Source organism: Pleurodeles waltl, chromosome 7 (assembly GCF_031143425.1).
Source record: "Pleurodeles waltl isolate 20211129_DDA chromosome 7, aPleWal1.hap1.20221129, whole genome shotgun sequence".
Lineage (NCBI taxonomy): Eukaryota > Metazoa > Chordata > Amphibia > Caudata > Salamandridae > Pleurodeles > Pleurodeles waltl.
In genome coordinates, this window is record NC_090446.1 from 677,748,178 (window position 1) to 677,761,487 (window position 13,310).

General features: G+C 47.5%; 1 protein-coding gene across 7 annotated transcripts in view; it reads right to left on the minus strand.

Annotated features, from left to right (window-relative positions):
• SH3RF2 (SH3 domain containing ring finger 2) overlaps positions 1 to 13,310 on the minus strand; it is a 260,863-nt gene that overhangs the window by 5,707 nt on the left and 241,846 nt on the right. For 4 of the 7 annotated variants that reach the window (XM_069244686.1, XM_069244683.1, XM_069244684.1 and 1 more), the window contains exon 10: positions 3,459 to 3,674. In XM_069244686.1, coding sequence (XP_069100787.1) covers positions 3,459 to 3,674 — 216 coding nt within the window. Of the gene's footprint in view, positions 1 to 3,375; positions 3,675 to 13,310 lie in introns of all 7 variants that reach the window. The other 3 variants (XM_069244689.1, XM_069244687.1, XM_069244688.1) reach the window with 1 other exon arrangement.

The window sequence follows — 13,310 nt, forward strand, 5'->3', positions numbered from 1 at the left end:
GGTTGAGGGCGGTCCTGAAGGCGGTGCAGCCTTCTGTTTTATTTGCTGATGTGCCACTTACTTTCAAGTTGTCGGCAGTTGCATTTTGAGGAGTGAGGTTCCTCTCTGAACCAGCTTGCTATTTTTCTTGGTTCTTTGATCTTGACTGTCTTGGTGGGGTGATGGCATTGGCACATTCTGTGATCCACTCGGAGAAGCTCTTTGCTGCTTTTTCAGGGTTGTGAGTACAGTCTGGGAGGTGTGGGCAGAGAGTGTCATTCCACTGGTCCTTTGCGTGGATCTGGGGGCAAGGTGCTGGGGTATGTGGGTCCGAAGATGGTGAAGTGTATGCTGTGGTGGTCAGACCAGGTGAGTGGTGTGTCGCTCGAGGTGAAGATGGGATTGAGTGTGTGTCCTGCAATGTGGGTGGGGTCAGTGTCAAGCTGCTTGAGGCCAATGTTTCTCACGCTTTCCAGGAGGTTGGTGGAGGCACTTGGGTCATCGAGGTGTAAGTTGGGTTCCTCTAGGAATATGTAGTGCTCTGAGTTGATTGCTTGCGGGGCGATGTGTTCCAGGATGGTGTTGCAGAAACTGTGACATGGTCCTGATTGTCTGTAGGCAGGGGTACCTCTGATGGTGCTTCTTCAGTCTGTGTGGAGTTGGAAGTTGAGGTGTCCCATTACCGGAGTTGGGTCAACATGGGATGTCATGCAGGGGATAGTGTCTCTGAAGATGATGGCGATTCTGCCTCCATGATTGTTAGTTCGGACCCAGTCTGTTATCTTGTAACCTTTGGGGATGGCGGTGGCGATGTCTGGTGCAGAGGCGAGTTGAGCCAGGTTTCTGTGAGGAAGATGACTCCTGGGGTGAGGGAGGAGATCTTGTCCCAGACATTGTGGTGTGTTTAACTCGTAATCCTGAGTTGGGTAGGATGCACTGGAGTTGTGTTGTGGTGGTCTTGTGTTTGTGTGTGGTTGTGTCATGGCCCCTTCCTGCACAAAAACAATCTTGCATGCAACGGAGACATCCTTGCACCATGGGTGCCTGCGTTGGTGCTAGGTAGAAAATTGTGCGCCAGCACAGGGGGAAAGAACAGGAAGGCACTGTATTTCATAAATGCGGTGCATTCCTGCCCTTTCACGTTGGCGAAGGGCAGCACTGCAAGAAGACTTGCAGCGCTGCCCTACGCCAATTGCCCATAAATATGGGCATGAATGTGAACAGAGAGATGAACAGGACAAGTGTCACAATAAACTGGCATTCACTTTTTCACTGGTGCCCCAGATGACATTTACTTCCTAGGGATTCAGTTTGAGCGTTCAGTGTTTGTGGCTAGGGTAACGAGGTATCCACTGGCATGTGCTGTGTTCAAGATATTTGACACATTCTTAGAATGTGTAGGGAAAGGATTTTGTGGATCTGATCATGTGCTGCACTACCTGGATGACATCCTTAATGCAGGCAAAGTACAAAGGACAGGTGAATGTGAAAGTTTGCTAGAGAACCCTAAGGGGTTGGAGGAGGAATCGGGGGTGCCATTGGCATGAGTAAACATAGAACAACCAGCAACGACATTAGCATTTCTTGGAAACAAACTAGATTTGAGATCAATGAAATCTAGACTACCATTAGAAAAACTAACACCACTGAAGAGACTGGTGCATGAGGCGAAAGCGAAGGACATTTGAGTTGACAAATATACAAGTCTTGGTCATCTTAATGTGCATGCAAAGCAGAGGTTCTATTCAGAGCTATCGCCTGCTGAATGTCAATAGTCGGGGTTCAGTAAAACACCACAGACTGTATGGTTTGTGGAAAGGGTCAGTAAGGGCTTGGAAGGCTGGGAAACAGTCCATGATGGATATAACATATTCCACAGGTGGCTCACAAGATCTTCACATTGGTGGAAGAGGATCGGCTTGGTCTCTGCGGGGAGATTAAAGTGTGGAGGAGGGGCATGTGTCATAAGCAGACAAGCAGCACATTATTATTATTTTAAGGATTTTTTCCCAGTGGCTTTAAAAGCCCTAAGACAGCGGGGAAAAGGTGAGATGAATAACTGCCTCATTTTCACTTTTTTCACATTGAGGAAGTGGTGAACAAAAGAATCAGGATAAACACAAAGGACCACTGGGCATTGAGACTACTCAGGACTCTGGTAATATCTATGAATGAAAACACAACACTACGCCCGGTTCAGAGAAGTATATAGCTGATGTTCAGTCTTTTTCATAGTGCTTGAGATTCCATGGAATGGCTCATAAAGCAGAGGAACAGATAAACCTGGTCCCAGAAAACAAGTGGAGGGAAGTAGAATGAGGTGTTACTACTGGTTGAGAATTTCATAGCTTGAACTCCGTGATGACTTTACAAGGTTGATTGATCAGAATTAATTCACAGTGGGATGAGGGTAGGCAGCACATCCAAAAAGGGCATAGAGGGCAGATGGGATGATGCAGTTTGATTCATGATGGAGACTATTCTCAGGAAGATGGCCCTTGTAACCACTGGAGAAAACATTATAGGGGTGGTATTCTACAAAAACTATTTCTCAGGGGTGTGCTATTGAGGAGGAGTTTAGCCAAAGTGGAAAGAAGGCAAATGAATGGAGGGTGATCATGAGTCCCATTCTTATTCATCCTAGCTTATGTGGAATTCAGGAATGTTTTTGTTCCTGTTTAAGTCGAGCAATATAGAAGTGGCTGGTGCCAAAGGGATTTGTGGCATTAATGGAGGTGACATTGGTATTCAGAAAAACGCTACATGGATCGAAGTGGGAAAAGCAAAATGCACCAAAAAGGAAAAGAGTGTTTATGTAAAGATGGCAAGTTGAATGCTCGACACGTTTTCTTGGTCAGTTGGATGGAAGAAATATGTGAGTGAAAGTGGTGCAAGTGAGGGGCCATTTTCCAGGCATAAAGATGGAAGACATGGGACTGAGACAGTGGGGTAATTGAAAAAGCAGGAACAAATGTCATATTCTTAGAATGATGGTCTTCATAGCCCAACAACCCATTCACTTCACCCTCTGAAGCACCCTGAGGGGCGTGGTTTATGGTTTACCAAGTCTGGCTTCCTCACAACCTGTTCCTTCTGTTCCCACCCAGATTTATTTAATCTTCTGCTCCACAGACTCATCCAGAGCACATATTACTGCCCTTCTATATGCCTCCCTCCCCAGTGCATATTTCATCTCAGAAAGTGAATTCCCGTTTGCCACCCATTCCCCTTGTCACATTTTGCTTCACTCCTCATTCCATCCCAGTACGCCCTTTCCTTTCATTCCATATTGCCACCGCCCTCAGTGCAATGCAAAAAACGTTACATTATACACAACTATTGCCTTTGTCGTTTTTGAAACATCAAAGGGATATATCAGTAGAGCGGATGCACTACCATCAGTTTTCACTGAAGCCTATCTTGCTGGGAAAGTTGAGTTTAACGGGAGGATCCGATAGGTCTAAGGACAAGGTCCTCACAGAGTGCGATCGCTTGTTCTCCATCTGGTGCACAGGTGCTGAGTTAGCTCGCTGGTGATAAATGGCGGTCATTTCAGGACCAGGCGAGACCTCTTGCTTAGGTGACTCTGCTGTTGCTGGTTCCAACCTGCTGCTTTCGATGCCTGGTGAAGAAAGCGAGCTCTGCCGCTTGGATGGCGGAGGGCTGAAGTTCTGAAATCTCACCGTCTTTACTTGCTGCCATAGAATAACAGGTCAATGTTAATACAAAGCAGGTGAAACCTCATGAAGCATTTGCAAATCAACATTGCTTTGAGATTAGCAGAACATGTCTATGCGGGGTCTGTGGGAGTTCAAATGTCCCTATGATATGACTGACAGCCATGGCAAGCCTATTCAATTAAGCAAAGATGGTCACTCATCTTTTCGGCTCACAAGAACTAGAAATAAATAAAAATAATATATTTACAGTAACACTTGTTTACAACACTTACAAAAGGCAAACGCTGTAATAGTAACCGATATATAAATACAGTATTAAATTATTGAAATTAAGAGTAAATAAACAATCTCTCTGATACAGTATACAGGGGCTACATGTTTCAAATGAATGCAGCATTGTTCGAAAATAAATTTGATTAAAGGCACAATGCATTAAGTCAACACAAATTGTAATATGTACAACTCTGATAACTTAGCTCTATGAGCTATTGCTTATAGTGCTGAGGTCAACTGCATGTGTGCAGTTATTTGTTTGATACTTGGCAATACTGAGCAACAGCTACATCTGTTATTTACACCACTATAGGGACAAGACCGTGGATGAAATCTCTTTAGGAAAAACGATTTGTTATAAGGAATGCAATGATATTTATTAGTGGTTGACCAGTACTGTCTGTTATTCATATTTTATGGAGGTTCACTGGCCGCAAACTAAACAATGCATAAGGGCCTAAATCTCTAGTCTCAGACGTCAATATATAAAGTCACATTCAGTCCAATCATGTATAGTCACTCACAACTTCTATTCTCACTTCTCTCGATTAGGCAATATTTTCATTTCTAGTAATATTGCCAGCCCAAAAGTCCTTTTTTTATGTGTGAGATGTGTATCGTATTCTATTTTTACTTTAAGGGGTTTTGGGGCAGCCTCGTTCAGTCATGAACTTCTTTTGCTCTGGAACCTTCAGTCACCGGCTTGAAACATTGCCAATCACATCTTGGATTAGCCCACAGAAGAATTTAAGTCTCACTCTTTTTCTATTGGCTGTTTGATGAGCCATTCCATCTTCAACTGAATGCATGTGGGACTATTTTACATCTGGTATATTTCAGGGTTGTCCGGTAGTTCTGGGGAGCTCGGGCATCTGAAATATAGAAACTCCAGAAAAAAAAGCAACACTCTTGTTTCCAAGAGCATCCATGTTCATACGCATTTATCTGTGCTCACTCACTAGTGTTACTGGGCAAACGAGTCCCCAGTGCTACTGGACGTAAGAGCATTGCAAAGCCAATATGCTTGATATGTGCATTAGATGTACGCACCCGAACTGCATGTGATAGAAAAGTCAAGACTATTCCCTTTGCTAATGCTTGTTAGCTGTAGGAATATAGCAGGACTTCTTATCAATAAAATATTAGTCTTTCTTTAATGGTGATTCCAAGTTTACACGGGAAAATGGAAGGGCCAGCAAGGGTCACCCACCCTGTTACTCAGAAGGATGAGAAAATAGAAGAAATCCGACCCTGTGTCTCGAAAATTCACTTTTCTGAGTAAAAGTTAGCTTAAACTTGCAAGTTTGCTTTTTTTGCCGCTGGGCAATGTATTGCTTTCAATTTTCTTTTTGCCAATTAAGTAATTACAATTTATCTAAACAAAGGGTATTGTTTCCTTTATTCATTTTCGCATATCGCTTTATTCATTCGTATTTATCTCTAGCATTTCATTTATCTGCAAAAATATTTTAGTTGAAGAATTCACCAGAGCTGGGCTAATTTCCCACATTTGTCTGTGAAGTCCCAAGTCTAAGCTGCCAGGGCCTTTACTAGCTTGTGCATCCAATATACCATGTACATTGTGCATGACCTATTCACAAAGAGCACTTGTTTTGCGGAAATTGCAATGCCTGTGCTAAAGTGCATACAGAGGTTTGGCAAGAAGGTGGCAAACTCCTGTGGAAGCAGATCTCTTATCTGCACCGACATGCCTTGCATGAACGTATTCACTTCTGCTTCTGTCTTCATGGTTGGAGGCACTTCGGCCTGCTTGCGTCAGCCACATGGGCAGCAAAACCCTATACATAAATAGATACATGTGCATGGAGCGCTGGACAGCGCAGCGCTTGCACTCCTCACAAAACATATGAATACAGGAACTGTGCGCTACCATCCGCACTTCTGCAATGCACCACGCGTCTCCCTTAAAGAATGAACCCTCGATCCAGAACTGCTCCACTCTATACAGTGGAGTGTGCCGACTGGCAAGAGCTTCCTGCCTTACTCATCATCTGACCATCCATCTCACAACCTGGGGACTTGCTGAAAAGCATCACGAGGCCAACACCCGAACCATCTTTCACCAAGCAGTCATTAATACATGCGATAGCCATTTGAGGGCGCTCGTTAGCCATCTTCACACAACTGATCCATGATGTACAAGTCTTGATCGCAGCACGGATTGGCTATTGTAACGGCTGTACTGGGACTTCCGGTTGAAGTGAGTGCTTGTAATTGTTGTATTAGGGTGACCACCTGGCATTGAGGCAAATTCTGGACAGGACTGTAAAAAATTCCGGACAAAGGGTCAAAATTCAGGACAAAAATTCAGGACAAAGGGTCAAAATTCAGGACAAAAATTCAAGGACAAACGTCAGTTTTACAGACACACGCAAGAGAGGCCATGCCTCACTATGTTGTCAGTGCATTTATGTATTCTTTTTCAACATAGCACTATTTATTCACTGTGGACCTTTTGTGATTGCCTCCTGGTGTGCTACAGACAGGTGTCACATTACGTCCTTGTTCAGTAGTAAATTAATGCCCTTCACGGCAAGGCCATCACCCCTACCCAAATCTACCCGATCTTTCCTGAAGAGAAAGTAACAGCAACATTTTTGATTATGTTTCTGAACATTTCAAAACCCCTGGCAAACAGTTTGGGAAATGTTAGAAATGGGGTCTCTGGTTGACAGTCAGGTTACCCCCTGTTCAAGCAAGGACCCTCACTCTAGTTAGGATAAAAGAGAATCACCCTCAGCTAACCCCTGCTTACCCCCTTGGTAGCTTGGCAGAGCAGTAGGCTTAACCTCAGAGTGCTGGGCGTAAAGTATTTGTACCAACACACACAGTAACCTAATGAAAACACTACAAAATGACACAACACCAGTTTAGAAAAATAGGAAATATTTATCTAGACAAAACAAGACCAAAACGACAAAAATCCAACATACAAAAGTCAAGTTATGATTTTTTAAAGGTTTAAACTAAAAAGAGTCTTTAGGTAGTTGTAACACCACACTAGCGCTGCTAGCGTGAAAATGTACCTGGTTTGCGTCAAAAATAACCCCGCACGGGCGGTGTGCGTCGAAAATAACCCTGCACGGTTATATGCGTCGAAAACAGCTCGGCACGGCGAGGCGCGTCGAAAAAGCCAGCCACGCGACGGTCCGAAAGTCCCGCGGCGCAGGTTGCGATCTCTCAGCCTTCGTCAGCGATGCTGCGCGTCGTTTCTCCTGCTCCGGGCGTCGATTCTCCGGTCGCGTTTCCTGCGGCGTCGTTTCTCAGCTGCGGAGCCGGCGTCGCGTCGTTTTCTCAGCCGCGATCGGATTCGCGTCGATCTTTTCTCCGCACGGTGCTCGGTGCGTGTATTTTTGTCCTTAGGCTGCCAGCTTCTCCTTTCAGGGGCCCAGGGACTGGAAGGGCACCACAGAGCAGAGTAGGGGTCTCTCCAGAGACTCCAGGTGCTGGCAGGAAGAAGTCTTTGCTATCCCTGAGACTTCAACAACAGGAGGCAAGCTCTACATCAAGCCCTTGGAGATTTCTTCTTCAAGATGGAAGGCACACAAAGTCCAGTCTTTGCCCTCTTACTCTGGCAGAAGCAGCACTGCAGGAAAGCTCCACAAAGCACAGTCACAGGCAGGGCAGCCCTTCCTCCTCAGCTAACAGCTCTTCTCCAGGCAGAGGTTCCTCTTGATTCCAGAAGTGTTTCTAAAGTTTGTAAGTTTGGGTGCCCTTCTTATACCCATTTTAGTCTTTGAAGTCACCTTCCTTCAAAGGGGACTCACACCTTCTTGTGAAATCCTGCCTTGCCCAGGCAAGGCTTCAGACACACACCAGGGGGTTGGAGACAGCATTGTCAGAGGCAGGCACAGTCCTTTCAGATGAGAGTGACCACTCCACCCCTCCCTCCTAGCAGAGATGGCTAATCAGGAATGCAGATTACACCCCAGCTCCCTTTGTGTCACTGTCTGGTGTGAGGTGAAAAACAACCCAACTGTCAAACTGACCCAGACAGGGAATCCACAAACAAGGCAGAGTCACAGAATGGTTTAAGCAAGAAAATGCTCACTTTCTAAAAGTGGCATTTCCAAACTCACAATCTTAAAATCAACTTTACTAAAAGATGTATTTTTAAATTGTGAGTTCAGGGATCCCAAACTCCACATGTCCATCTACTCTCTAGGGGAATCTACACTTTAATCATATTTAAAGGTAGCCCCCCATATTATCCTATGAGAGAGACAGACCTTGCAACAGTGAAAACGAAATTGGCAGTATTTCACTGTCAGGACATATAAACCACATTACTATATGTCCTACCTTATCCATACACTGCACCCTGCCCTTGGGGCTACCTAGGGCCTACCTTAGGGGTGCCTTACATGTAAGGAAAGGGAAGGTTTAGGCCTGGCAAGTGGGTACACTTGCCAAGTCGAATTTACAGTGTAAAATTACACATACAGACACTGCAGTGGCAGGTCTGAGACATGATTACAGAGCTACTTATGTGGGTGGCACAACCAGTGCTGCAGGCCCACTAGTAGCATTTGATTTACAGGCCCTGGCACCTCTAGTGCACCTTACTAGGGACTTACTAGTAAATTAAATATGCCAATCATGGATAAACCACTTACATACAATTTAAACAGGAGAGCATATGCACTTTAGCACTGGTTAGCAGTGGTAAAGTGCTCAGAGTTGAAAAGCCAACAGCAACATGTCAGAAAAAAATAGGAGGCAGGAGGCAAAAAAGACTGGGGATGACCCTGCATAAGCAAAAGTCTAACACGACCCCCTACCAGCCTAAAGCCAGGGGAGAACAATCAATACCTTGATGTACTTCCCTGATTGGGGCGATAGAACAGGGACCCAGGCCCACAACAGCAGGGGCATGTTCCAGTTCTACGCCTTCCTGACTCCAGTTGGATCCCTCTGTCCATACTCTCAGGGCCCACTAAGCTAACCCATGGGGAACCCTTCTCCACATCTACAGACACCATCTGTGCAACACCTAACTTTACTTTGCTCACAGATGTATTGCAATGGGCAGATAGTACCACCAGGGCCAACACAGTGGTGTTGCCCACTCCACCCCCGGGGTGTGACTCTCGTCCTCCCCCCCCCAGGGGCAACTCTGTCCACCAGGACAGCAAGCCACAGTGGCCCCAGACAACTGTCAGGGATGAGAGCCCGACCTCAGGCCTCTCTAACCACTGTGACTGTGGAGAGTGGGGGGTGGTAGCCCCAGGTGCCTGGCACCCTTTGACCACTCTCTCTTCCACCAGGTCAGGGATGACAACCTGACCCTGGTCCTCCCCTCTGGGGCTCTGTACCCTCCCTGCAGAAGCGGCACCCCCAGAGTCAAAAACTGTCAGGGTGCTTGTAGAAGCAGTCCTGCACAATTCTTCCATCAGTGCAGGGATGTTAACCTGCAATTGATCCTCCAACCTGGGGTCTGTACCTTCAGGTTGGACCAGGGCCAGGGGTGAGGCTTCCCTCCCCCTGCCCTCTCTTCTGGGGTCCTGACCCACCCAACTAGGAGTGGCCCCCCCAGAAGACAACATGGTAGGGGCACTGTTAGCAGTAGCCCCTTCCTCCAGGTCAGGGGGGACACCCTTAACCTGGCCTCCCAATCCAGGGTCTGTACCCACAGACTGGATCACTGCCTGGCAAACCAGGACTTCCTGGGGGGCATACCTACCCCCTACCAGGTCAGAGTTTACCCTCTGAACCTGGTCATCCAACCCAGGGTCACCACCCTGCGGTTGAACCATTGCCTGGCACACCAGGACTTCCAGGGGGGCACACTTACCCCCCTCAAGGGACACACTGTCCCGAAGGGCCACACAAGAGTCTGGCTGGCGCAGGTCCCCTGACCTCTGCCCATCTGACAGAGTCTGGCTTCCCCCCAACCCAGAAATGGTCTCACCAAGGTCATTCATGGGGGGCTCTGCTCTCAGAGCTGACCCCTGACCCTCCAGGTTCTCCACGGGGGTCCGCAACCCTCTCTCAACCCTCTGTCTGGACTTCTGCACCCCCTCACTAGGAGTGGTACTGCCAGACACCAGAACTGGTGGGACGCTGGCTACAGCTGCCCCCCCAAGTTCTCCTGACACTGTGGGGTCTCCCTCAACAGATGGCCCTATGGTACAGGCTAGGCTCCCCTCCTGGTGTTCCCGCAGGGAACCCTCCAGGACCTGGGACCGGATCTCGGGCACCTTGGGCCTCAACCCATCCCCATTCCCTCTCCTCTGAGACTGGACATGGGGTCCCTCACCCATCCCACTACACTGGGACCTACCTGGGACACTACAATCCTTCCCTACCTCACCTGGTTGGGAACTACCTAGACCACTCCTCTCAGGAGCACCCCCAAATGCCTCTTCAGACTCTCTGGTACTCACCCAGAAGTCTGCCTCCATTGTAAGCTCCCTGGGGTCAGAGAACTCACACTCCACCTGGTGTTGGCATAGCTCTGGAAAATAAGGACTAGACATATGCTCTCCAGCAATTACATCACTCAGCCCCTCACATGAATTAACCAAAGTACCCTTCACCCAACCATCCAGTGACTCTGCTTTGAAAAAGCACCCCACATCACCCTCCTGAGACTGGTGAGACAGTACCTGACTGTCCCTGACACTCAACCCACACTCTTCTGGGATGTTTTCACACTCCATAACCAGGACTTCTACCTGGGGGGAACCCCTCTCCCTGTCACTCTCACCTAGAGTCAGTAGAGTGTCCCTCCCACCAGTAGGAATATGACTCCCCATGCCAGTTCCCCAATCCACCTCAGGGACCCTGTGCATCACTGGAGCTACCTCATACCCCTGAACCTCCTGGCGTGTGTGAACTCCCTCCTTCAAGTAGGGCACCACCTCTCTGGGCATGTGCACTTCTGCAGCATCACTGGATATACAATTGTTGCTGCCACCATTCCAGCTGGACTCAGCCCTCATGACTTCCAGCTCTTTCAATTTAAGCTCGTAAGCATAAATCATTTTTTTAATCTCTAAGTTCCTCCTCCTTTCTTCCAACTCCCAATCGAGCTTTTTCAGCTCCCATTGGTACTCCCTCTCTGCCTGTCTGTCCTGTAACTCTTCAGGAGTCAGACCCTTGGGTGACACCCTGCCATCCCTCCTGGGGACCCTCCCCCCAGGCGTAACAGGTTCCTCCACTACACCACTGTGTATCCTCTGCACTTCCCCACCCATATTCTCCTCCTCTGTGTGCCCTCCAGCCTTCTTGATTGTCACCCAAGCCCTCTGTGCCTGTTGCAGCTCCCCCTCCCTGGTGGAGCTCTCAGTGGGACAGTCAAGATCTTTAAGGAACTGTTTCAATTGAGCAACTGAGTACTCCTTCAGTTTCTCCATTTCAAACACAGCTCCAGCTGTTGCATCTCCAGATTGAGACATGATGGTCACAAGTGCAAAGTTCCAAAGGCAGAAAAAAAAAATTTCCCAATGAAGTAAAAAGAATCAGTCAAGGGATCAGCAAAATCATGGAAGTAGAATAAAAAGAGTCCTTAAGAGAAAAATCAAAAGATCACCAAACAAGTAGTATGTGGTCACGTAGTGGTCTGAGATCAAAACAGTAGTGTACACTTAATTACTGTATGTCAAGTACAAACACAAGTCCAATCCCGACCGCTGGTCACCAATGTTAGAAATGGGGTCTCTGGTTGACAGTCAGGTTACCCCCTGTTCAAGCAAGGACCCTCACTCTAGTTAGGATAAAAGAGAATCACCCTCAGCTAACCCCTGCTTACCCCCTTGGTAGCTTGGCAGAGCAGTAGGCTTAACCTCAGAGTGCTGGGCGTAAAGTATTTGTACCAACACACACAGTAACCTAATGAAAACACTACAAAATGACACAACACCAGTTTAGAAAAATAGGAAATATTTATCTAGACAAAACAAGACCAAAACGACAAAAATCCAACATACAAAAGTCAAGTTATGATTTTTTAAAGGTTTAAACTAAAAAGAGTCTTTAGGTAGTTGTAACACCACACTAGCGCTGCTAGCGTGAAAATGTACCTGGTTTGCGTCAAAAATAACCCCGCACGGGCGGTGTGCGTCGAAAATAACCCTGCACGGTTATATGCGTCGAAAACAGCTCGGCACGGCGAGGCGCGTCGAAAAAGCCAGCCACGCGACGGTCCGAAAGTCCCGCGGCGCAGGTTGCGATCTCTCAGCCTTCGTCAGCGATGCTGCGCGTCGTTTCTCCTGCTCCGGGCGTCGATTCTCCGGTCGCGTTTCCTGCGGCGTCGTTTCTCAGCTGCGGAGCCGGCGTCGCGTCGTTTTCTCAGCCGCGATCGGATTCGCGTCGATCTTTTCTCCGCACGGTGCTCGGTGCGTGTATTTTTGTCCTTAGGCTGCCAGCTTCTCCTTTCAGGGGCCCAGGGACTGGAAGGGCACCACAGAGCAGAGTAGGGGTCTCTCCAGAGACTCCAGGTGCTGGCAGGAAGAAGTCTTTGCTATCCCTGAGACTTCAACAACAGGAGGCAAGCTCTACATCAAGCCCTTGGAGATTTCTTCTTCAAGATGGAAGGCACACAAAGTCCAGTCTTTGCCCTCTTACTCTGGCAGAAGCAGCACTGCAGGAAAGCTCCACAAAGCACAGTCACAGGCAGGGCAGCCCTTCCTCCTCAGCTAACAGCTCTTCTCCAGGCAGAGGTTCCTCTTGATTCCAGAAGTGTTTCTAAAGTTTGTAAGTTTGGGTGCCCTTCTTATACCCATTTTAGTCTTTGAAGTCACCTTCCTTCAAAGGGGACTCACACCTTCTTGTGAAATCCTGCCTTGCCCAGGCAAGGCTTCAGACACACACCAGGGGGTTGGAGACAGCATTGTCAGAGGCAGGCACAGTCCTTTCAGATGAGAGTGACCACTCCACCCCTCCCTCCTAGCAGAGATGGCTAATCAGGAATGCAGATTACACCCCAGCTCCCTTTGTGTCACTGTCTGGTGTGAGGTGAAAAACAACCCAACTGTCAAACTGACCCAGACAGGGAATCCACAAACAAGGCAGAGTCACAGAATGGTTTAAGCAAGAAAATGCTCACTTTCTAAAAGTGGCATTTCCAAACTCACAATCTTAAAATCAACTTTACTAAAAGATGTATTTTTAAATTGTGAGTTCAGGGATCCCAAACTCCACATGTCCATCTACTCTCTAGGGGAATCTACACTTTAATCATATTTAAAGGTAGCCCCCCATATTATCCTATGAGAGAGACAGACCTTGCAACAGTGAAAACGAAATTGGCAGTATTTCACTGTCAGGACATATAAACCACATTACTATATGTCCTACCTTATCCATACACTGCACCCTGCCCTTGGGGCTACCTAGGGCCTACCTTAGGGGTGC